Source organism: Mus musculus, chromosome 12 (genome assembly GCF_000001635.26).
Source record: "Mus musculus strain C57BL/6J chromosome 12, GRCm38.p6 C57BL/6J".
In the NCBI taxonomy this organism is placed as follows: domain Eukaryota; kingdom Metazoa; phylum Chordata; class Mammalia; order Rodentia; family Muridae; genus Mus; species Mus musculus.
The window spans coordinates 52,012,726-52,034,480 of NC_000078.6; the positions used below are offsets into that span (position 1 = coordinate 52,012,726).

At 42.3% G+C, this 21,755-nt stretch overlaps 1 protein-coding gene across 1 annotated transcript; it reads right to left on the reverse strand.

Moving 5' to 3' along the window:
- Positions 1-10,277: 10,277 nt before the first annotated feature.
- Gpr33 (G protein-coupled receptor 33) lies at positions 10,278-15,338 on the reverse strand. Its single transcript, NM_008159.2, has 2 exons — positions 15,209-15,338; positions 10,278-11,535 (listed from the first exon to the last, which is right to left on the reverse strand). Exon 2 carries the CDS (start codon positions 11,527-11,529, stop codon positions 10,510-10,512), a length of 1,020 nt encoding a protein of 339 aa, NP_032185.1. The 5' UTR covers positions 11,530-11,535; positions 15,209-15,338; the 3' UTR covers positions 10,278-10,509.
- Between the last annotated feature and the right edge of the window lie 6,417 nt (positions 15,339-21,755).

Consider the following 21,755-nt stretch of genomic DNA (forward strand, 5'->3'; position numbering starts at 1 on the left):
GGCTTACTTCACAGTGTCCTAAGGAATTCTCTCACCTGGGTGTTTGAGAAGTACTGCATAGCAGGATAACTCCAGGGATAGGCTCTGTCAAGAGATGTAGAGTATTCTATATTATTGATCAGAGATGCTATTATTTAGAGATCAAAAGAGCAAACAGCGAGGCTACTTTTTCTTCTTTCCTTGTTCTTTTAAAAAAAAATATGTGCCAGTATTTTGCCTGCCTGTGCACCTTGTGCATGTCTGGTGCCTGAGGGCCCAGAAGAAGGCATCAGGTCCTCTGGCACTAGAGTTACACATGGTTGTGACCCACCATGTGGGTCACAGGACTTGAACCAAAGTCCTCCGGAAGAGCAGCCACTGATTTTAATCACTGAGCGATTTTCCCCAGCACCCATGTTTACTTTCCTTTCTTGAAAAGTGAAAGGCCAAACCAAGACTTTGATTGATTGACTGTGAAGTTTCTACACATGAAAGTGACTTTAGGGACTTTGGAAGAAACCGTTCTATGTTCACTATACGATATAAAACAAATTCTATGCAATGGCAGAAGAAATCTTGGTTTGGGAAGAAATTCAGAGCATCTGTCCTGACAGGAAGCAGATGGCACAGTTTAGAGGGGTGGCCGAAGAGAGTTGAATGATGGGACCAGTAAGCAGTCGGGTGAAAGGTTAAACCAAACCAGTGTGGGATAATGAAGGACCAGGGCTAGCAACAGGAGACAGCGGTCACCATTCTGGGGGACTCAGAGGAAGGGAAACGTTCTTCAAGGCACAGCAACGTAAACATCCGGCACATAAACGTGTTTCCCTGCTCCTCCCATTTGGCTTTCTGTTGTTTCTTCCATTGACTGAACCCAGCTAGAAGGGAGAAAGTGGGAGCTGACAGACCTGGTAAAAAGAAAACGATGCAGCAAGGAGTGGGTCTGAAAGGGCTCCGGCATATTTATTTCCACAGCAGGAGGAGACAAACATTTACTCTACATCCCCCTGCAAAATATACCCCTTGCTTCTAGATACCCAGATTTCTAATTACAGAGTGGTATTTTGTAAAAACAGTTTGGCCTGTACCTATAAAGAGTAATTGTTTTAGTTTAGGAATACAGAACAACTATCTACCGAGGTCAATCAGATAATGCTAACAAAACTATACTTATAAAAACGACAATAAAAAGTTTCCGTCAAGTGTGCATCACATCAGCATCGCAGAGATGCTTCGGATAGTTCCATTTGGCCAATGCACATTTCACTTTGAGAGATTTTTATTAAAGGTCCATCGGAAGGTAGTTGTCCACCAGGAGACCTGAAAGAGTGCCCATATGAATTCTGACCTCTAAACATTTGACATCCACATGAAGACTCCGAGGAAGAGGAAGCAGGTTTTTATTTATTTGTATTTTCAGTGCTAGGGACCCTATCCAGATTTGGTCCTGGCAAAGCAAAATAGTTCTGCCACTGAGCCACGCCCACAGCGTTTCGCCACCGAGTCACGCCCACAGCTCGATGCGCAGTAATGAGAGTTTGTAAGCTAAAGTCCAAGGACAGCAGTCCAATCACAACCATCTTTTTTTTTTTTTTTTTTTTTTTTTTTTTCCTGCATGGCGGCTTCTTACTTTAGGCAAAGGCTGAGGCGGGTGTGTGTGTGTGTGTGTTGTGTGGGAGTAGGGGTGTCCCAGTTAACACCCCCCCCGAAAGATGAGGTCTAGAAAAATGGTAGCTACTAATTTAGAGATGAAAGGATTTGTAAAACAAGGCGGGGCATAGATTTTAGTTTAGAATTTGATACTGAGTTTTTCTATGTTGTTTAACTTCTGTTTTAAACGCCTGTTTTATTATTGCATTTATCTTCTGGTGTGTTGCTATGTAGCGTAATATTGCAAATGACTTTAACCCTAAGGCAATGATGTATGTCTCTGGCAGTCTGTAGGGTTTTCCTATGGTGGGCTGATAAGTTACCTTGATCTTTGGCTTTTTAGTTTATAGTGTTGTGATAACTTAGTAAAGTGTGCCAGGATTTTTAGAGTACTTACATATGTCTGTTAGCCTTTTCTCAAGCCAGCGTAGCCCGTTTTAGAATCTTGGCGCCTGTAACTCTTTCAGAAGTAAAATTATGAACGACTACAAACTGGGCCAAAGAGATTTCTGGCTATACTTTCAGTGGATGTTGGAGCTCTGAGAAGTAGTTCTTGATCCTGTAGCGTTGTATAGAATTTGTCTGCAACCAGAATAGCTTCTAATTTGGTAGAGATTTCTATCCTCAAATTATTCTATCTGCATGTAAAACTGTCTATAGTGGAATGCTACCCTGTGGATACTAACTGGTGAGGTTTTTTTTGTCTGTTTGTTTTTATTTTTTGTTTGTTTGTTTTGCTTGTTTTATTTCTGTTGGTCTTAGATCTACTGCTTACCTCATTTTCCGCATTCGTTTCCTGACTTACACCGTGATTCTATATCTCATTTTTTTAAAGGAATAAATTCAGATTTCAAAAAAAAATTGCACCGGGCATGGTGGCGGATGCCTTTAATCCCAGCACTTGGGAGCCAGAGGTAGGTGAATTTCTGAGTTTGAGGCCAGCCTGGTCTACAGAGTGAGTTCCAGGACAGCCAAGGCTACACAGAGAAACCCTGTCTCGAAAAATAAAAACAAAACAAAACAAAACAAATTTGCAGAGCTGGAGAGATGGCTCAGAGGTTGATAGCACTAACTGTTCTCCCAAAGGTCCTGAGTTCAATTCCCAGGAACCACATAATGACTCACAACCATCTATAACAAGGTCAGATGCCCTCTTCTGGCATGTAGGCATATATGCGGACAGAACACTGTGTACATAATAAATCAATCTTTAAAAACAAACAACAAAAAAATTGCAAAATTAGTTTAGAGAGCTTTCAGGCATCCTTGCCCATTTTCTCAGATTCCAACCAAGCATCTCCAGTTACTACGTTTGACACAACTAAAGAATCAGCTCTCCATAATTTATTCGGATTTCTCTGAGTGAAGGAACCATCCTGTATTGGCTTAATTTCCTGTTCAACTTTACAGTTAGTTACCAAGTTTCTCTAGGCTGTAGCAATATCAGACCTTCTTTAATTCTTAAAAAATGAATTAAAATAAAATGTTTTTAAAAACTAAAAAAATTAGTTTAACCTGTATGAATGTTTTATAACATGTGTATGCCTGGTGCTGGAGGAGTCCAGAAGAGAATGTCAGACTCCCTGGAACTGAAGTTACAGATGTCTGTGAGCTACCATGTGATGTGGGTGCTGAGAATCGAACCCAGGTCCTCTGGAAAAGCAGCAAGTGCTCTTAACTACTGAGCCATCTCTCTCCATCCCTGGGCCTTCTTGTTTTTAAATGCATGTTTGTGTATGTGTGGGCGGGTGGGCATGTGTGTGGAGGTTTGCATGCTCATGGAGGCTGAAGGACTACTTCAGGTGTCATCCTCAGAAACCCATCCAATGTCTTCGCAATAAGGAGCTTGCCAATTAGAATAAGCTGGCCTAACAGTGAGCTACAGGGATCCTTCTGTCTCTCCAGGCTGGCTAGTTGTTGTCAATTTTACACAGGTTGGGTCATCTGGGAAGAGGGAACTTCAACTGAGAAAATGCCTCCATCAGATTGGCCTCTTGGCATGTGTCTGCACTATCCTGGGTCAGTCTGGCTCCCTGCCTCTGTAACAGGAGAAAAGGAACAGCAAATAAGAGTATTAAGAATATTGCCCTAAAGAACAGAAGAGGGCAAAACATTTCTAACAGAGGCAATCATATTTTATCCCATGGTACAAAAATGTCCACAGGGGCTGGAGAGATGGCTCGGAAGTTAAAAGCATTTACTGTTCTTGCAGGGGACCTGGGTTCACTTCCCAGCACCCACATGGCGGCTTGCAACTTTCTGTAACTTCAGTTCCAGGTGAACCAATGCCCTCTCCTTGCCTCTGAGGGCACCAGGCATACACATGGTATGCAGTCATACATATAGACAAACGTTCATATATAAAGCAAAAATAAGTCTTTCTATAAAGGTGCCTTCAGTGGGGGTGGGTTGGTGATGTTGTCTATATACAGCCATGGGGTTTGCTATTTGTTCTTTTACCTCTGCTTGCTCATTCTGTCACTTCTGCTGGATGCTGTAAGCGCCCAGTGTGAGGCTTTTCTCTCTGCTTTTTTTTTATTTCTCAACCTTTGCTTTTGACACACCTAGTAAACTCACACATGGGCTGGAGAGTTGGCTCAGCGGTTAAAAGTACTGACTGCTCTTCTGGAGGTCCTGAGTTCAAATCCCAGCAACCACATGGTGGCTCACAACCATCTGTAATGAGATCAGATGCCCTCTTCTGCTGTGTCTGAATCAGTTACAGCATACTTACATATAATCAATCAATCAATCAATCTTAAAAAAAAAAAAACCCTCACACATGCTTGAAACCCAAGGCATGGCTATTGTAGACCATTCTCCATGTGGAGCACCTTCTTCCCAGCAACTTACCCCCCCCCACTCTCCCCTGTCCCCCCCCCCATCCCTGCTTTTAGTTTTGAGTTTCTGTGTAATTAGGGCTGCTTTTACTAATTGGTGTAGGGATATTTACTGGAGCATGGACAATTTGCCAATGGCAACCAGTGGTCGAATTTACCAATTACACCAGTCAAGAAAATGACTCTTGTTCCCCAGCGGTTATTTATTGTCAGTAGTTTTACAAATATTAATTGTCTTGTGTTTTTTAGAATTAAGCAGGAATTCAGGTAAAAAAAAAAGTTTCAGAATGTCTTGCCCCACCCCATGGGTAGGTTACACTACAGCCAGAGGGTAGCTGTAGTTCATATTTGTCTTATTTGAACAGGGTTGGCCAAGGTGGCCAACCATCTACTTCTTAGAAGAGTAGCTTACAGCCTGTTTACACATCAAGCCAGGCTACACTCTGTTGTGTACTCAGAAAAGCTCAAGGCCAAACTCAAAGTATGTACAAAGGCAGCTTAAAGCAAACTCAACACTCAGGGCATCATCAGAAACCAAAATGTACTTTATATATGTCAGTCTGAGAAAGTCTATTTACAGATTTTTTTTAAAGTAGGAAATTCTTTCCAAATTAATGCAATTCTTTCCAAATTGACACTTGCCCTGGTCAGAGAGGGGGGTTAGAGGGGAAGGCTTTGCTACTTCCCTATAGGTCTGAGGTTATAGTAATTTAATGGCTGTGCCCATGTTAGCAGCACACACCCACTCAGAACTTCACTCCCACAGGTAACCTTTGCTGCCCATGATGCAAAGCCATCCCAGATGATCCCTATAGGAGAGAGTGAGCAAGGGATGCATGTCTTTGGCTTAGTCAGGACAGGGAACGTGATGATGGGTACTTGGGTATGTGACAGTTTGGAAGGTGGTTGAAACGTGTCTGGTACACCAACTTGAGTGCTCTTACAGGCTACAATGGACATTTTTGACTTGGTTGTGTTGGAAGGTGACTGCTGAGACGATGGTAATAACTGCTCTTAACATTTCCTTGGTTTCACCAAGAGCTCAGGGAATTGAAGGTTGACTTAGTGGGTTATCGTGGTAAGATGAGTCTCAGTCTTTGGCTTTCCTTCTTGCCTCCTTCATTTTCCACCCACTGGAGATAAGGCAAGACACTCAAGGAAAATGGCTGCATGACTCTGAGCCTAGGAGTCAAGTCTCCTGTATGGCCCAGTGAGCAATGGGATGAATGGGTGGAACTGCTGACTTGCACAGATTATGAAGGCTTGAATAGGTGCATTAGTGGGGTCTACTAAGAACCTAGCGCTCTAGGGGTCTCTTGGAATCTTCTAGGTCACAGAGGACCACTTAGAATCACATTTGACATGTAAAAATTGATTTGACATGTAGAAAAATGTAATGGACCACTTAAAAATTCATTTTTTACCTTTATGTTTATATGCGTGTGCCTGAATGTATGTGCCCCTCCTGCCTTGTAGGAACCTGCAGAGAACAGAAGTACTTGGTGCCCTAGAACTGGAGTTACCCATGCTGTGAGCTACCATACAATGCTGGGCTTTGAATTTTGGTCCTTGTAAGAGCAGTCAGTGCTCTTAACCACTGAACCATCTCTCCAGCATGTAATGAACAACTCTTTTTATCATCTTTGATTCTTATAGTAAAGTAAATGTATGGCTTACTGACTGAATAATAGAAACTGTAGTCGTGAATTGTGCACCCATACCTAAATCTCAGTGGCATTTGCCTGAGATGGAGATGGAGAGCAATCTTATCAGACTCCCTGCTTGTTTGGTCACATAGGTCAAGGAAGCAAGAGTCAGACTATTGGTCTTAAAGTTGAAGTGGCTCTATATCATGCAAACAGATATTTCTCAGTTTATGCCTTGCCCTGTAAGACTCCATTTTACAAGCAGATTTGACTCAATTTGAGGTAAGAAGATGTCTGACTAAGCACTATGGCTTATTCCTGAAGCAATGACAGCTGCATTCTTGTATTTATTCATTTCCGAATAAACGTTCATGTCAGGTGATGAACCAGGTGTGGAGATGTTTGTTTGAGGATGAGTCTGCCCTTTTTCTTACAGAAAGCTCAGAATTTCGTGAGAAGGAGGCTCACTAAAAATTACTTCTTTCCAAACCATGACACTTTGGCCCTCCTGCCTTTCAGTGCAGGAAGGACTTGGCATTGAGGGGGTGCCTTCTATAGTGACCCATAGACTCATGTGTTTGAATGCTTGGCCATAGGAAGTGGCACTATTATGAGGTGTGGCCTTGTTGGAGTAGGTGTGGCCTTGTTAGAGGAAGTGTGTCACTATGGAGGTAGGCTTTGGGGTCTCCTATGCTCAGGTTCTGCCCAGTGTAGAAGAATCTCTTCCTGGCTGTCATTGGATCAAGATGTAGAATTCTCAGCTCCTTCTCCAGCACCATGTCTGCCTGGACACTGCCATGCTTCTCACCATGATGATAATAGACTGACCCTCTAAAACTGTAAGCCAGCCTCAATTAAATATTTTTTTTTTTTATAAAAGTTACCTTGGTCATGGTGGGCTCTTCACAGAAATAAAACATATATTATCCATTTGATTGTCTGTCCTTGTCCTTGGACTTCTGAAGGGATTTGACTCAAGCTCATTTCTGAGCCTGCAGCCAAGAACAGCGACAGCATCACTCCAGAGACCTCCAGCTGGTTGGTGATCTCAGACCTTCTGTAGCCCACCTGACTCCTTTGCATCAGCCTCAGCGTTGGCATCTCATGCTTCTGTGCCTTTCCAACCATTCTGTCTTCCTTTCTGTCTCGCACTGTGATATAGAATATGTAAAACAAAAGGGGAATATCTAGCTACTGCACACGATGAGTTATTATTATGTAATGTATCCTGACACTATGGAAGGAAGCATATAGGTTCATCTGTGTTTCTGACACAGCATGCTCACAGCACTTACCATGCTTAAGTAAGGGCATCCTCAAGATCCTACACACAGAAAAGGAAAAAAAAAAAAGCCTACTCCAGAGTTAGGTAAGAGCTACATTCTTGTATTTATTCATTTCCGAATAAACGTTCATGTCAGGTGATGAACCAGGTGTGGAGATGTTTGTTTGAGGATGAGACTGCCCTTTTTCTTACAGAGCTTGGAATTTCGTGAGAAGGAGGTTCACTAAAAATCACTTGTTTCCAAACCATGACACTTTGCCTTTCAGTGCAGGAAGGACATGGCATTGAGGGGGTGCCTTTACATGGAAAGCTGGAGCTAAACTAGACTGGGGGACTGTCCCCTAATTTAGGGAGAAAAAACAAGGCGTTCAGTACCCTAAATTTGTCACAGGATGGCTTCTCAGGGTCCTATCACCTCTGGGTAGATTTTTCTGACCCAGCAGGTGAGTTTCTCATCTATACACTGGCTGCTCTCTTGCTTCCAAAGCTCCTTTCTAGACAGATGGTGTATTATCACCTTTGGAGCCAACAAACTTTGCTTCAGGCTTGACCTCTAACTATAGCTGTATCTTATTTTTTCTTTCAGGGCACAATAAAAATGTCTAATATTTTAAATACTGTGTTGAGCCACTTCTCCTGGGTGTGAAGTTGACTAAAGAAACTCCCATCAAACTGTGAATGAAACTCACCTTTCTTAAAAGGTCTATTTGCATTTTAATAGCAACTCTTTAGCACACATTAATTTCCAATTGGCAGAATGTGTAAATTAGTGTTCGTGAGAAGGGAAGGAGAGAGGGAAATTTTTCCTAATTTTCCACGTGTAAGAGCTGCTACTTGTGTTGGCAGTCTCGCCTCTCAGTCAGTCTCCTCAGCGTGATGTCGTTTCACCTCCCTCCTTGAAGTGATCCTGTTTAAAGGCTTTTTAGGTTAAATTCTGTGAATGTGTTTCAGGTACCTCCTTTAGCCAATCTGTTCTTTCTCTACATGGTGGCTTACAACCATCTGTACTTCTAGTTCTTGAAGATCTGACTCCTTCTCCTGGCTTCAGCAGACACCTGCATATAAGTTGTATACATGCAAATATGCAGTCAAACACACTGTCTTAGTTAGGGTTTTGTTTTTTTTTTAAAAGATTTATTTATTTATTTATTTATTTATTTATTTATTTATTTATATGTAAGTACACTGTAGCTGTCTTCAGACAGACCAGATTAGGGTTTTTTAAAAAAAAAGATTTATTTATTATTTATTTATATGTAAGTACACTGTAGCTGTCTTCAGACAGACCAGAAGAGGGCATCAGATCTCATTACGGGTGGTTGTGAGCCACCATGTGGTTGCTGGGATTTGAACTTCGGACCTTCAGAAGAGCAGTCGGGTGCTCTTACCCACTGAGCCATCTCACCAGCCCTTAGTTAGGGTTTTATTGCTGTGAAGAAACACCATGACCAAGGCAAGTCTTATAAAGGACAGTATTTATTGGTGCTGGCTTACAGGTTCAGAGGTTCAGTCTATTATAATCAGGGTGGGAAGCCATAGCAGCATCCAGGTAGGCATAGTGCTAGAGAAGGAGCTGAGAGTTCTTCATCTTTTTCCAAAGGCAAACAGAAGACTGGTTTCCAGGCCAATCTGGAGAAGGGTCTCAAAGCCTACCCCCCTACAGTGACATTCTTCTCCAACAAGGCCACACCTACTCTAATAAGCTCATACCTCCTAATAGTGCCATTTGCTGGGCCAAGCATATTCAAATCACCACATACACTTATACATAAAATGCAAATAAATAAATCTTATAAAAAAAAGAGAGGCTAAGAATCACACGTGGCCTGCTTCAACCCAAATGACAGTAGATGTAGAAGGAAACCACCAAGTGGTGATGAAGATGCGTGGAAACAGATCTCACACAGCTCAAGAGGGAATTAATATGGTATCAATTGTAAATGGTTCCTAAAAACATTATACATGGAAATATCATTGGAGCCACTAATTATCTATTATGGTAAGGACTGCAACAAATGAAAAAGAAGAAGGTGCACAGACTTGCACGCAAATGCTTGTAAGTAACATTATTTACAATAATCAAAAGATGAGAATAAAATTTTTAAATGTGCATTTATATACCAGGGAATGTAATACAGACATAGAAGAGAAGGAAGTTCTGAAATACTGTATTATGTAGATGAAAATTATGATATTATGCATTCTCGTAAGAGAAGTGAGCTAGATACAAAAGGACAAACATGAATTCCTTAGTGGATTACGTATATCCGCAGCAGGAGAACTCACAGAGACAGAACGCTATCAGGAGGCACTGGGGCTGGGGTAGGAGGAGGGAGATAGGTTACTTTATGAATACAGAGTTTCTCTTTGGAGAGACAAAAATGTTATGGCAAGGGATAGTGGTAATGGTTTTACAACATTGCAAATATAATGTCAACAAAATAGGAAGTAAATAGAGCAAATGCCGAGTTTTATGCTGCCTGTTTTCTTACCACAAGTAAAAAAGAATTGAGAAAAAAAAAAGGCAAAAAATTCAAATCATACTTCCATCATGGCCCATTGCTTCTTTCCATGGGGGCTGTATTACTATTATTTTTCAATTAAAACTTTAAGTTACATTGTGTGTGTGTGTGTGTGTGTGTGTGTGTGAGGCAGAGAAAAAACTTGCAGGAATTGGTTCTCTCCCAGGGATCAGACTCAGATTTTCAGACTTGACACAAGTGCCTTTACCCACTGGGTCACCCTGCCAGCCTGTTGGAACTGGTTAATTTTTACAGATCTAGTTAGAACAGACTAGGAGATGCTTAACTAGAATATCTAGAATAGAATACAAAATCAGAGGATTTAACTCTAATGGCTTAAATGACAGAGTCCATATTTATTTAAGGATTCAGAGTTTATTTTTAAAAATATAAATTTTATTATTCCTGTACACGGGTGTGTGTCTCTTATGTGCATGGGGGTGCCCATGGAGGTCAGATGAAGATGCTGGATTCCTAGGGACTGGGGGTTATAGACATATATGAGTGTTGGGAACTGAATTCCAATTGAAGAACAGCAAGGATTTCTTAATCACTGAGCCATCTCTCCCACCCAAAGGATCCAGAATTTAAATTTCAGTTTCTGAGTTCAGGGTTTGTGTCCTTTCTGTAGAAGAGATATCACTGAATGTTGAGTTAAAGAGAGCAAGAATAGATTTCTTGAAAACCTTGAAATTCTCCCCAGTGAATAGATAGAGAACAGGAGAAACCACAGTATTAAAAGAAATAGTCACCACTGCAAGTCCCAGTGTCAAGTGTAAAGGTAATGGCTGACTCTTAGTGAGGACCAAGCCACTGTGTACATGGTAGGGCATCCAACACACAAAGAAAGAGATGACAGCAGTCACCATGACTTTGAAGGGCTTGCTGGATTTAAAGAGTCCCTTCTCTTTCATCTTGGTGGCCACTCGTTTGTAGCAAAAGATGATGACAAGGAAAGGCAGAAGGAAACCCAGCAAGAAGCGGCCGACGAAACAGGCTGCATGAATCCATTGCCCTAGTGTTTGATGCTCTTTGCTCTCCCAGTCAGTAGACACAATGTAGTTATTCTGGCATTTAATTCTTCCTTTGTGGTCATCATGTGTTGTCCTGAAAACTAAATAGGGTATGCTGAGGATAGTGGCAGAAATCCAGATTTGCAAGGCAATCCGGGAAGCCCAGTGTGGGGTTCGGTGCTGCTGGGACCACACTGGATGAAGAATGAGGTAATAACGAGCAACACTGATGGCGGAGAGGAAGAAAACAGAGGCAAACATGCTCACCGACAAAGTGCTGTTGAAGGCTTTGCACAAGACACTTCCAAAGACCCAGTGATTGTCCTGAAGGAAGGAGGTGGCCATGAAGGGCAGAATCAATGTGGAAATAAAATAGGAGAGAATGAGATGGAAAAATAAAAGAGTATTGACAGTCCTTTGCATCTTGAATTGCAGCATCCATAGATAGAGGCCGTTGCTGATGACACCAATTATAAATGCCATGAACAAAGAAGCAGCAATGATTGTTTTGGGGGCAGGAGTTGGAACACCAGTGCTGTTTGTTAACGAGGTAGACACATTGATCACATGAGTGGAGGAGTTGATCAAATCCATAATTACCTATGGAGGGAAAATAGAGGAAAAAAAAAAGAATAGCACACAGATTAAGTGAATAAATTAAGATAGTAACTTTAGTATAGCAGTAATCTGAAAAGTAATATTTGAATACTGGCAAGCATAATATTCCTATAATAAAACTTATTTTCTAATGTCTACTCTTATTTGAGGAATTAAGATCAGACCAATCTAATTTTAAAAATACAAATACTCCAGATAACATGCCTTAAGTAAACATAAATAGTATCCCCCTCCTAGCAACAATTGCATTTGTCTAACCTTAAGATGCTATAATTAGATTTACCTCATAACCTAGTTATATGGAATTATCTAGTATTCTAATAGTTAGTGTATAACAGTAAGGACTGACCTTCAAGAGGACTCCAGGGCTACCACAAGATTATCAAATGCCTTCCAAATTACACATATAAAGAGGAAATGTGTTTTAGGATAGAGGAAGTAGTTTCTTTCTTGGGGAATGGAGGAGAGAGAAAGAAGTAAAATAATCCACATTTATTCAGTATTTGTGAAAGCAAGAGTCTTCCTAAAAACAATTTCTTTGATTTTTTTATAAAGCCTATGAGGTAATTTTTCTTCTCTCTCTCTCTCTCTCTCTCTCTCTCTCTCTCTCTCTCTCTCTCTCTCTCTCTCTCTCTCTCTTCCTCTCTTTCTCTGTTGCTTTGCTCTGTTTTGTTGAGACAGGGTTGTTGCTACAGGTTTGTTGATTCAGCCCAGTCTAGTCTCAAACTTGTCATGTAGCCAAGGACAGCCTTGAACATCTTAGCCTCCTGATACAACATCTAGTGTGTTGGAATTATTGACATGGGCTTCAACAAACAGGATTGAGGCAGGTCTTCAAGAAGAGGAGAAAATAGAGCTTAAAATGGTTAAATTTCTTCTGTCCACCCACATCTTCCACCACAACTCCACTGTGGCACATGGGAGTCCCATCTAAATAAAACAGATACTGTATTCCAAGTGCAGAGGTAGAGGTAGGCAGAGGCAGAGGCAGAGGCAGAGGCAGAGGCAGAGGCAGAGGCAGAGGCAGAGGCAGAGGCAGAGGCAGAGGCAGAGGCAGAGGCAGAGGCAGAGGCAGATGCAGATTCCTGGAGCTTGATGGTCAGCCAGTCTAGACTAATACATGAACTTCAGGCCAGAGAAAGGCATCATCTCAAAGGAGGCAGACTGTCGTCCTGAAGATGTCACCAGAGGGCTTTCCTTTGACCTCCAAATATGAACACCCACACACTGAAAAGAAAAATGAAATGAAACCTACAGTTTCTTAAAGTTAAATGAGCCTTCTAGACAGGCTCTGTGGTACATGACTTTAATTCCAGCACCTGGGAGGCAGAGGCAGGTGGATCTTTGTGAGTTCAAGGCTGGCATGGCCTAGATAATAAGTTCCAAGACAGCCAGGGCATGTAGAGAGATTCCAAAAACCAACAAAACAAAACAACCAACCAACTAACCCCAAACAAACAAATAAAATATCCACAATCCCCCTAAGGCCCCCAAAACCAAAACCAAAGCAAAACCAAAACACAAAGCACAAATAAAACTTGTAAGGTTCTGCAAAGCAGAAAATGATTCTCTTTTGTAGAAAAATACTTTAGTGGTCTGTATTAGGAAGAATGAACAGTGATGCTATGTATAAGCAACGGTGAGTGTAAAAGCAGCACTCATGAAGAGGTTGTGCGAAGGTCCTGGGACCTTAAGAGGTAGGAAGAGGGAGGGTGATAGACACAGGAAAAGCCAGGAGCCTTGCAGATGTCCAGTAGAGAAGAAAGGGTGGAGGCAGAGAGCTCTGAGGATGTCAGCAAGGGCTTTTCTAACACTTATTTACAGCCCACTTGCTGTGCCTGTGTGTGTAGAATACTCTGTCCTGTTAACCTACAATTAGCATGGGTTGGTGACTCCACTGGGCAACAAAGGAAAAGAGCTTGGGTTCCCTACTTGAGGGGAGATGGGGAGAAAAGACTGGTGGCAACTGAAATGTAAAGAACAGGTTGGCAGGAAGTGTGTAGATACTGGGGCTTGAGTGGATAGGAGAAACGAATCCCTGGAGACTTTCTCAGTCTCTCTCTCTCTCTCTCTCTCTCTCTCTCTCTCTCTCTCTCTCTCTCTGTCTCTCTCTCTCTGTGTCTGTCTCTCTCTCAGTCTCTCCCTCTCTCCCTCTGTCTCTCTCTGTTTCTCTGTCTCTGTCTCTCTCAGTCTCTCTCTCAGTCTCTCTCTCTGTCTCTCTCTCTGTCTCTCTCTCTCTCAGTGTGTGTATAATACCTGTAGTCTGTGCATCTGTGGTGCATTTGTGTGTATGCAGGTGCATATATAGTAAGCATTTCACTGTGGGGTGTATTTTTATCCATAGATTATATATCTAAAGTTCTGTGTGTGCCCATGTAAGTCTGTGTATGTCATCTGTAGTGTATTTGTGAAGTGTGTGTGTATGTGTGTGTATGTATATTATGCATTGCTTAAGTGTATATCTGTTCTTGTGTGTCCATATGTGCAAGTGGTACATGTGTGGTGTTGGTGTGTCTGTGTTGTGTGTGTTTGATATCTCTCAGTGTATATGCATATAGAAAGCTGAGTTTCTGGATGCTTTATTTGTTGACTTGTGAGGCTGAACTCTAGTGTCTGAAGTTAATATAAACTTAAACAGAATAAAAACTTTGTTCTGTAATTAGAATTGGTGGCTTTGCATTTTACATAAGGTTCTTGGAAGCATTAATGTATTGAATATACTATGAAAATTCGTCATGATTTTTAGCATGAAAGGTATACTACTACCAGGCATGGTGGCACATGCCTTTAACCCCAGCACTTGGGAGACAGAGACAGGTAGATCTCTGAGTTTTGAGGCCAGACTGGAACAGAGTGAGTTCCAGAATAGCCATGAATACACAGAAAAACCTTGTCTTGAAAAACTTAAAAAAAACAACAACGTGTATTAGTATTGTGTGTATGTGATGAATATGTGTGGATAAAGACCCACTGTGTGATGCAGAAGTTAAGAGAAGTTCTTCATTCTTGAACACCTTTTAAGATGGCTTGAAGCACTGGAGTATAATTTTGAGTCTACTCTACTAGCTCTGTGACCTCTTTAACCCCTTAGAGTTTTTATGAAGACTGAATGGGGCAGTGAACTTAGTGCCTAAAATGGCTGATGACAGTTTTTAGGTTTTTTTGTTTGTTTGTTTATTTGTTTTGTTTTGTTTTTTAGTTTTTTTGAGATAACATTTCTCTCTGTAGCCCTGGCTGTCCTGGAATTTACTTTGTAGTCTGGCCTCAAACTCAGAGGTCTGCTTGCTTCTGCCTTTCAGGTACTGGGATTAAAGGTGCATGCCACCACCACAGGCCTAATATTTGTTATTTAAACGTGCCATTTTGCTCAACTTGTTAGAGTAAAACCAATCAAATCCTCATTTAACCCTTTTAAAGCTACAGACTCTATTTCTCTCTTTCCGGAAGCACTTGTACGGAACCTCTGAGAGTCTATCTTCTCTAGCTACACTCTCAGATCTTCTTCTCTTGATGCATTGGTAGCTTTGGCTGGAGCAGCTTCTAGAGCCTCCAGAGCTTCCAGAGACACTGAGCTGCGTCTGGAGGAAAGCCTCAGGAGCCTCAGACTAGCTGATCTTTAGGAAGCTGAGAATCCTGCTGGGCCCAGGGGTCTTACCTCAGAGCTGTGTCTTCATGCCAAGTAGTCTGAGATGCCACAGTGTCCAACAGTCTTCTCTCTGGGGGAAGGGGCAGCAACTGGAGATTCTGCCTTTATTTTGTTCCTCTCATCCCTTTCTGGTGGATGCTGCTCTTTAGTCTTGCCTTTGACAAGTTCACAGAGTCTTTCAACTCCTCCGGTTTCTTTTCTGTAGAACATACTGCTGTGGAGGTGGAGTCCAAGACAGAAGTACTTCTCCAAACCATTTCTCGATTTCAAAATGAGAGTCAAAAAATTCTGTGAACAATCATTTCAGTTAAGGTTAATAGGATAATGTCAGGTGTTAAGACACTGGTTTCAATTCCATCCTCAGGTCTGTTCATCCCACCAGGCAGGTTTGATTTTGGAGATTTCATTGGCTTATGGGCCATCAACGGTAGATACACAGCAAGACGGTAGGCACGAGCCCTGGGTGTTATAGAATCTGGAACTTAACTATCTGATCTCGCTGGAAAGAAAATTGTTAAAGAGAAAAACTTAAACTCTGGTTCTCACACTAAGCAGAATGAAGGTGACAGGTCAAAGACTGTCGTCGTTCAGTCTGGAAAGAGGAAGAGTGGTAGACAGAATGGTTGCATCTGGACAGTTGTTGGGGGACAGAGCCGAGTCATTATCTTACAGCACGACGGACTCTGTGAACCATTCATTGCTGGTTCACTCCTCTCTCTAGTCCCCCTCCCCCATTTCAGATCCACCTCAGTGCCAGCCTCATGGTCCTTTCTTCTTCCTCTCATCACTGCCAGAGTAGAAAATGCATCAGAAACAGTGTATCTTCAGTGGTGAAAGCTTGGGAGTAAGAGCCACCGTCTATTCTGTCTACTCAGAACTTAATGCTTTCACAGCTAGACTACAGACTTATTTGAAATTGGCTTAAATCTTAGATCTTAATTCATTCCTGTCTGTGACCTTCAACTGAGCTACAGATCTTCTTGGTAGGCTAAGGATGACGTTCAAACTTATTACTACATTTTAGAAAGGACTTCCTCTGGAGGCTTTTGGGTTCATGTATAGATCCATATGTAACGGGGAATTACCGGGTCCAAACCTGCTTGTTCTGAACATTAGTAGACTAAGTCCCAGAGGGGTTAAGCAAATCATGATAGGTTTTTCATTAAACTCCCTTTCCACAGATGAAGGAGTTGAGACCCTTGAAACTCTCTGAGAGCCCATCCTAGATTCTGTTAACAGTTAATAAAGAAGCTGGGGTGAAAATAATGTGCACTAAAAATTCCAATGCACAGCTTGTGGGAATGATAGTGACTGTATAATACAGGGCAGAGGGAGCTGCCACACCCCGTGTAGAAATCCCAATGGTGCCTCTATCTCTATTATAGGGCTATCTGTATCTCTCTGCACATTATCAGAGTCTCAGCCTCTTCATATGTTAACATAAAAAAAAAGAACAGGAATGAGTTGTTTTTGTTGTTGTTTTTTGATTACCCTTGTGGGGATAAAGTGAAATACGTCTAAAAGGCTCAGTACAATGGCAGGCACAGGGCAAGTATTGAATGAATAACAGTTGAGTTGGTACTGGCATTATGTAAGTTGCAACAGAATGCACACTTACAAGTCCACTGGGCTGGAGCAAATGTATCCGAATGCCATAATTCAAGAAATATTTATGAATACTCTAGCCTGCCAGACAGTGTGCAAACTGAGACAAACAAGATAAATAATTCAAAGTAGTTGCCCGAAATGTTTACAGTTGTTGAAGATGCTACCTGAACTGAGTAGTTGAGGGATGTTGGAGAGAGATGTTCCAGGCCTTAGACACAATAGGTATTCAGGCTCCTCAGCAACATCGTCCGTTTCTTCATTTCTTAATCTTTTAAAAATTATATTTTTTATATGCGTGGACGTTTTGCTGTCGTGTATGCCTGTGCACCACATGTGTGCCTGGTGACCTAAGAGGACAGAAGAGGGTGTGAGAGTCCCTGGAACCAGTGTTGTAGATGGTGGTGAGCTACTATGTGGGTGCTGGGAATTGGACCAGTGTCCTCTGCAGGGCAGCCAGGGCCCTTGGCTGAGAGCCCTTGGCTTTTCATTTCTATATGGTTCATACTGTGGTTGGAGCCAAGGACACAGATCAGTTTCTTGACTTGAAATCACCTGACTTAATTAAAAGTGAAAGACAAATGAACAGTCATATCCCCAACGAAGCCATAGAAGGGAAGTCATTTCTTCAAGTGGTCTGTGTGTTTTCTACAGTGTTTGCGTCATCTGGTTTAATAATTAACTAGAGGGAAACAGCAAATTCTTGAAGAGAGTGTGGAAGATGTCGATTTTAGGTTTTCTAGTGATGAGAAGAAAAATTAAACACTCTCCCATTTTCTCTTATTTGTAGATTTTGTCATTTACACAGTGAGTGTCTTCATTGGTCAGGCAGCACAGGAAAGAGCTTTGAGAAAGTATTCGCCCAGCGGTTTCCAGCCTGAAGGAAGTCATAGGTGTCTGGGAGAGACTTCCCTCCCTCCCTTTCTGCTTCCGTGTGTGCATGCACATGTGTGTGCAGGTCAGAAGTCACTGTCAGAGCATCTTTCCCAATCATTCTGTACATATATGTATTTTAAATTTTTAAAAATTTTTTAATTTTTAAATTTTTTAGACAGGCTCTCTCAGTGAACCTGGAGGTCACCAATTTGTTTAGACTGACTGGCCAGCAGACCTTAGGAACCCTCTCTTGTTTCTTCGTCTCCAACACTGAGATTACAGGCAAGTGTCACCACACTTTGTTTTGTTTTGGCTTTGTTCTGTTTGTTTGTTTGTTTTTGAGACAGGTGTCTCTGTGTAACAGAGCCCTGGCTTTCCTGGACTTGGTTTGTAGACCAGGATGGCCTTGAACTCACAGAGATCTGCCTGTCTCTGGCTCTCCAGCACTGGGATTGAAGGCCTGTGTCATCACCCCTTGCTACACTGGCTCTTTATAGTCCTGGGCATCAAACTCAGCTCCTCCTTGTACAGCAAGCATTTTACTGACCGACCCCCCCTCTCCTATTTTTCTCTCTATCATATTCATAAGCAGAGTATAATCTTGTGACCACAGGAAACCTCATCCTCTAAAATATTCTTATGAAAGTTATGACAAAATGTGGCTCATTTATTGTAGAAAAAAATGACTCATAAGTGAAGCTCTGAGAGGAGATTTCTGAGAGCTTGTGAGAAAACCCTGAGTAATCAAGACAGAGGCTGTGACTTGTGTCCCTCCATCACATGGGCTGTTCTTGGAACCTGCTTTCATGCGTCTCCCAGGTGTAATCATAGGAGAGGGTTGTGCTTTAGATGAGCCAGCATTTTACCCATTAGTGTTCAGAATGACGTTTGCAAGCAAGGATTGTCTTTGTGACTATACAGCCCAAACTCATGTGACCTTTGCTCATATCACCTTGCTTAACCCTCAGAATATAAATTGATGCTCTGAATAAAGTTGGCTATTGCATGAAGCTTTTTAAAAAAAAATCTGTCCTTCCTTTCCCCATTCTCTTCTCTCTCTCTCTCTTTAAAAAAAATTTTTTTTATTAGATAGTTTCTTTATTTACATTTCAAATGTTATCCCGAAAGTTCCCAGTTACCACCCCCCCTGCTTCCCAACACACCCACTCCCGTTTCCTGGCCCTGGCATTCCCCTGTACTGGGTGGGGCATATAATCTTTGCAAGACCAAGGGCCTCTCCTCCTAATGATGACCAACTAGGCCATCTTCTGCTACATATGCAGCTAGAGACACAAGCTCTGGGGGTACTGGTTAGTTCATATTGTTGTTCCTCCTACAGGGTTGCAGACCCCTTCAGCTCCTTGGGTACTTTCTCTAGCTCCTCCATTGGGGACCCTGTGTTCAATTCAATAGATGACTGTGACCCTTAAGATGTCCCATGTAGTCTATCTATTGAACCCATCTTTATGGAAGAGGTCACATGTACTTTGCAAAGAGTTTCAATGTAACTATAACTTAAGCTTTCTGGTACACACAGGATTGAGCTAATTATCATCAGAAACTCTTTTTTCTCCAAATTGCGCTGGGGTTAAATATGCCCAAAGCAAACTGTCTGGGGTCATAGTTTCAATGTTGGAACCGGTACCAGCTACTGAGTCACGTGAACCGGATGACCTCCTTGCCTCGCACAGAACAGTACTCTGCTGTCCTTCTTGGTCGCAGCGACCTCCCACAAGATAGCTGTTCCCAGCAGAAAGTTACCTTTTTTTTTTCTCTGTAAGTCTTTTATTTCTAGTACCTTGGAGGTGTTTGTGCCCTCCCTCCTGGAACAAAACTCAGCTAATGACCTCCCACTTTATTGATATTATGAGAACATGAAAAGTACTCTAGCTGGCTGTTTGAAAATGTCTGTTTCTCCCACTGACTTGCGTTTTAAAATAGCTCCTCTAACCTCCCAAGTATAACTTTTATAAATGATCGTGGCTGTGATTCAGAACATCGCCGTGTTTCTTGGGCTAGTTCTTAGCCTCTCTCTAAATACCATTGTGCACAAGTTCTCTCGGAAGGTTGGGGAGGGGTGCAGAACATCTCGGTGACTCAGCCTGCACTCCCAAGTTGCCTGGAGAGGGCATAGGAGAAGAAAATTAGGTCTACTTGTGTCATCAAACATGACACACACTGGAAAGAAGGCTGCATATTTGGTCCCTTAGGCTCCAGTCCCAAAGCTTCTTCAATGAGCCAACTGATGTCCCAATTCCTCCACAGAGGTAGCCACTGACATAGCTAAATGGCAGTTATTGATAGCCTAGTGTATGCTGAGTACTGTGCTGTCACTGTAGTTAAAGATATAAACCAAAGAGGAATAACTCCCACATTTTGGTGCTTCTGAACTAATGGTTGTCTTGGTTACTGTTCTATTGCTGTGGTGGAGCATCATGGCCAGGGCAACTTCAGAAGAAAGCATTCAAGTGGAGGCTTGCTTACAGTTTTAGAGGTTTCTTTCGACCATAACCATCCTGGTGGGGAGTGTGACCGGTGCGGGAGCAGCAGTTGAGAGCCTACATCCCCATCCTTAGTCAGAAAGAGAGAGCCATCCTGGGCTTGGCAAGGGATTTAAAAACTGAAAACTCTTCAAAATACACCTCCTGCAGCAGGGTCATATCTACTAGTCCTTCCTAAAAGTTTCCACCAACATTCAAATATATGAGCCCAGGTTTTCACCATCAATGTGGCAAAAACATCAATGATGATGCAGATGACAACTTTGCTGACTGTTGTCAAGGGAAATGGACCAGGAACAGGGAGTCAGGGGGGTTTCCCAAAAAGGGACATTTGAGTTGAAAGTCAATGAGCATGGGGTCCTGGTACTGCCAGCGAACAAAACACCTCACAAGAAGGTCCCATGGGCCTCTCTGTTTGAGAGTGGAGAGATGTTCAATATAGGTAGAAGGCAGAGGGTTAGTGAGAGGGAAGAGGCACACAGATGCATGGCTCACAGGGCCAAGTCATCCAGGGCTTTGGAGCTATGTTAAGTATATTGCATTTTATTTTTAGAAACTGCATTTCTAATTTGTGTGTATTTCTGTGTGTGTCTCTGTCTCTGTCTGTCTGTCTGTCTGCCTGCCTGTCTGCCTGTCTCTGTCTCTCAGTGTACAGTATGTATATGATCCCACTTTCCTGTGTGTGTGTGTGTGTGTGTGTGTGTGTGTGTGTGTGTGTGTGTGTGTGTGCAGTATATATATGACTCTTGCACATTTGTGCTTGAGGGCCAAGGGAGAACACCAGGTTCCCATCTCTATTGTTTTCTATCGTTGTCCCTTGAGGCAGGTCTCTCCCAGTACTTGAAGCCTGTATTTTTCATCTGGGCTGTAGGCAACAACCCCAGTAGTTCCCCTGTCCCCTGTCTACCTCTTACAGTACTTGTGCTACAAGTTTGGACAGCAGAACCAAAACCCTTAGCTTCCCCTAAAAGTCCTCGATTCCTTTTCTTTTTGCTCTTTAAACAGAGCACAGCCAGATGGAGAAGTCAAAGCCTTAGGAGGCATCTAAGCCTCCTGAGCCCCATTAAACATCCCCCGTGAAAAGCCTTCTCAAGCCCGCTGCCTTTCTCCGTCTCTGACCAAGCGTGGCCAGCTTGTTATATAGGTGCTGCGGTCTGAACTCAGGTCATCATACTTTATGCAGCAAGCACCCTGGCCACGGAGCCATCTCTTTAGTCCTAATTCTACTGCATTTGGTTTTGAGGGTGACTTGAGGGAAGAAAATATCATGTGCATTTACCTTCTGGCTCTGCAGCATCAAAATGCCACAAGTGACATAAAGAATAGGTATTGATTATTCTTACAGTTCTGGCGGCTCAGATTAAGTTCACATGACTGGGTTCCTTCTGGGCTTGTCTATTTAGTAGGCATATGGCCTACCTTTGGTTGCCTTTTAAGATAATTTGTGAATTTTTTTCCTCCCTCCTTCCTCCCTCCCTTCCTTTTTCTTTTTCTGTGTAGCATGTGCCACAGCATACACGTGGCATTCAGATGACAGCTTGTGGCACAACCTTCGGTCAGTCCTCTCCTTCCAC

Excerpts from the sequence above, each read along its gene's own strand:
- Gpr33 (NM_008159.2), bottom strand. The coding sequence starts at position 11,529 with ATGGATTTGATCAACTCCTCCACTCATGTGATCAATGTGTCTACCTCG.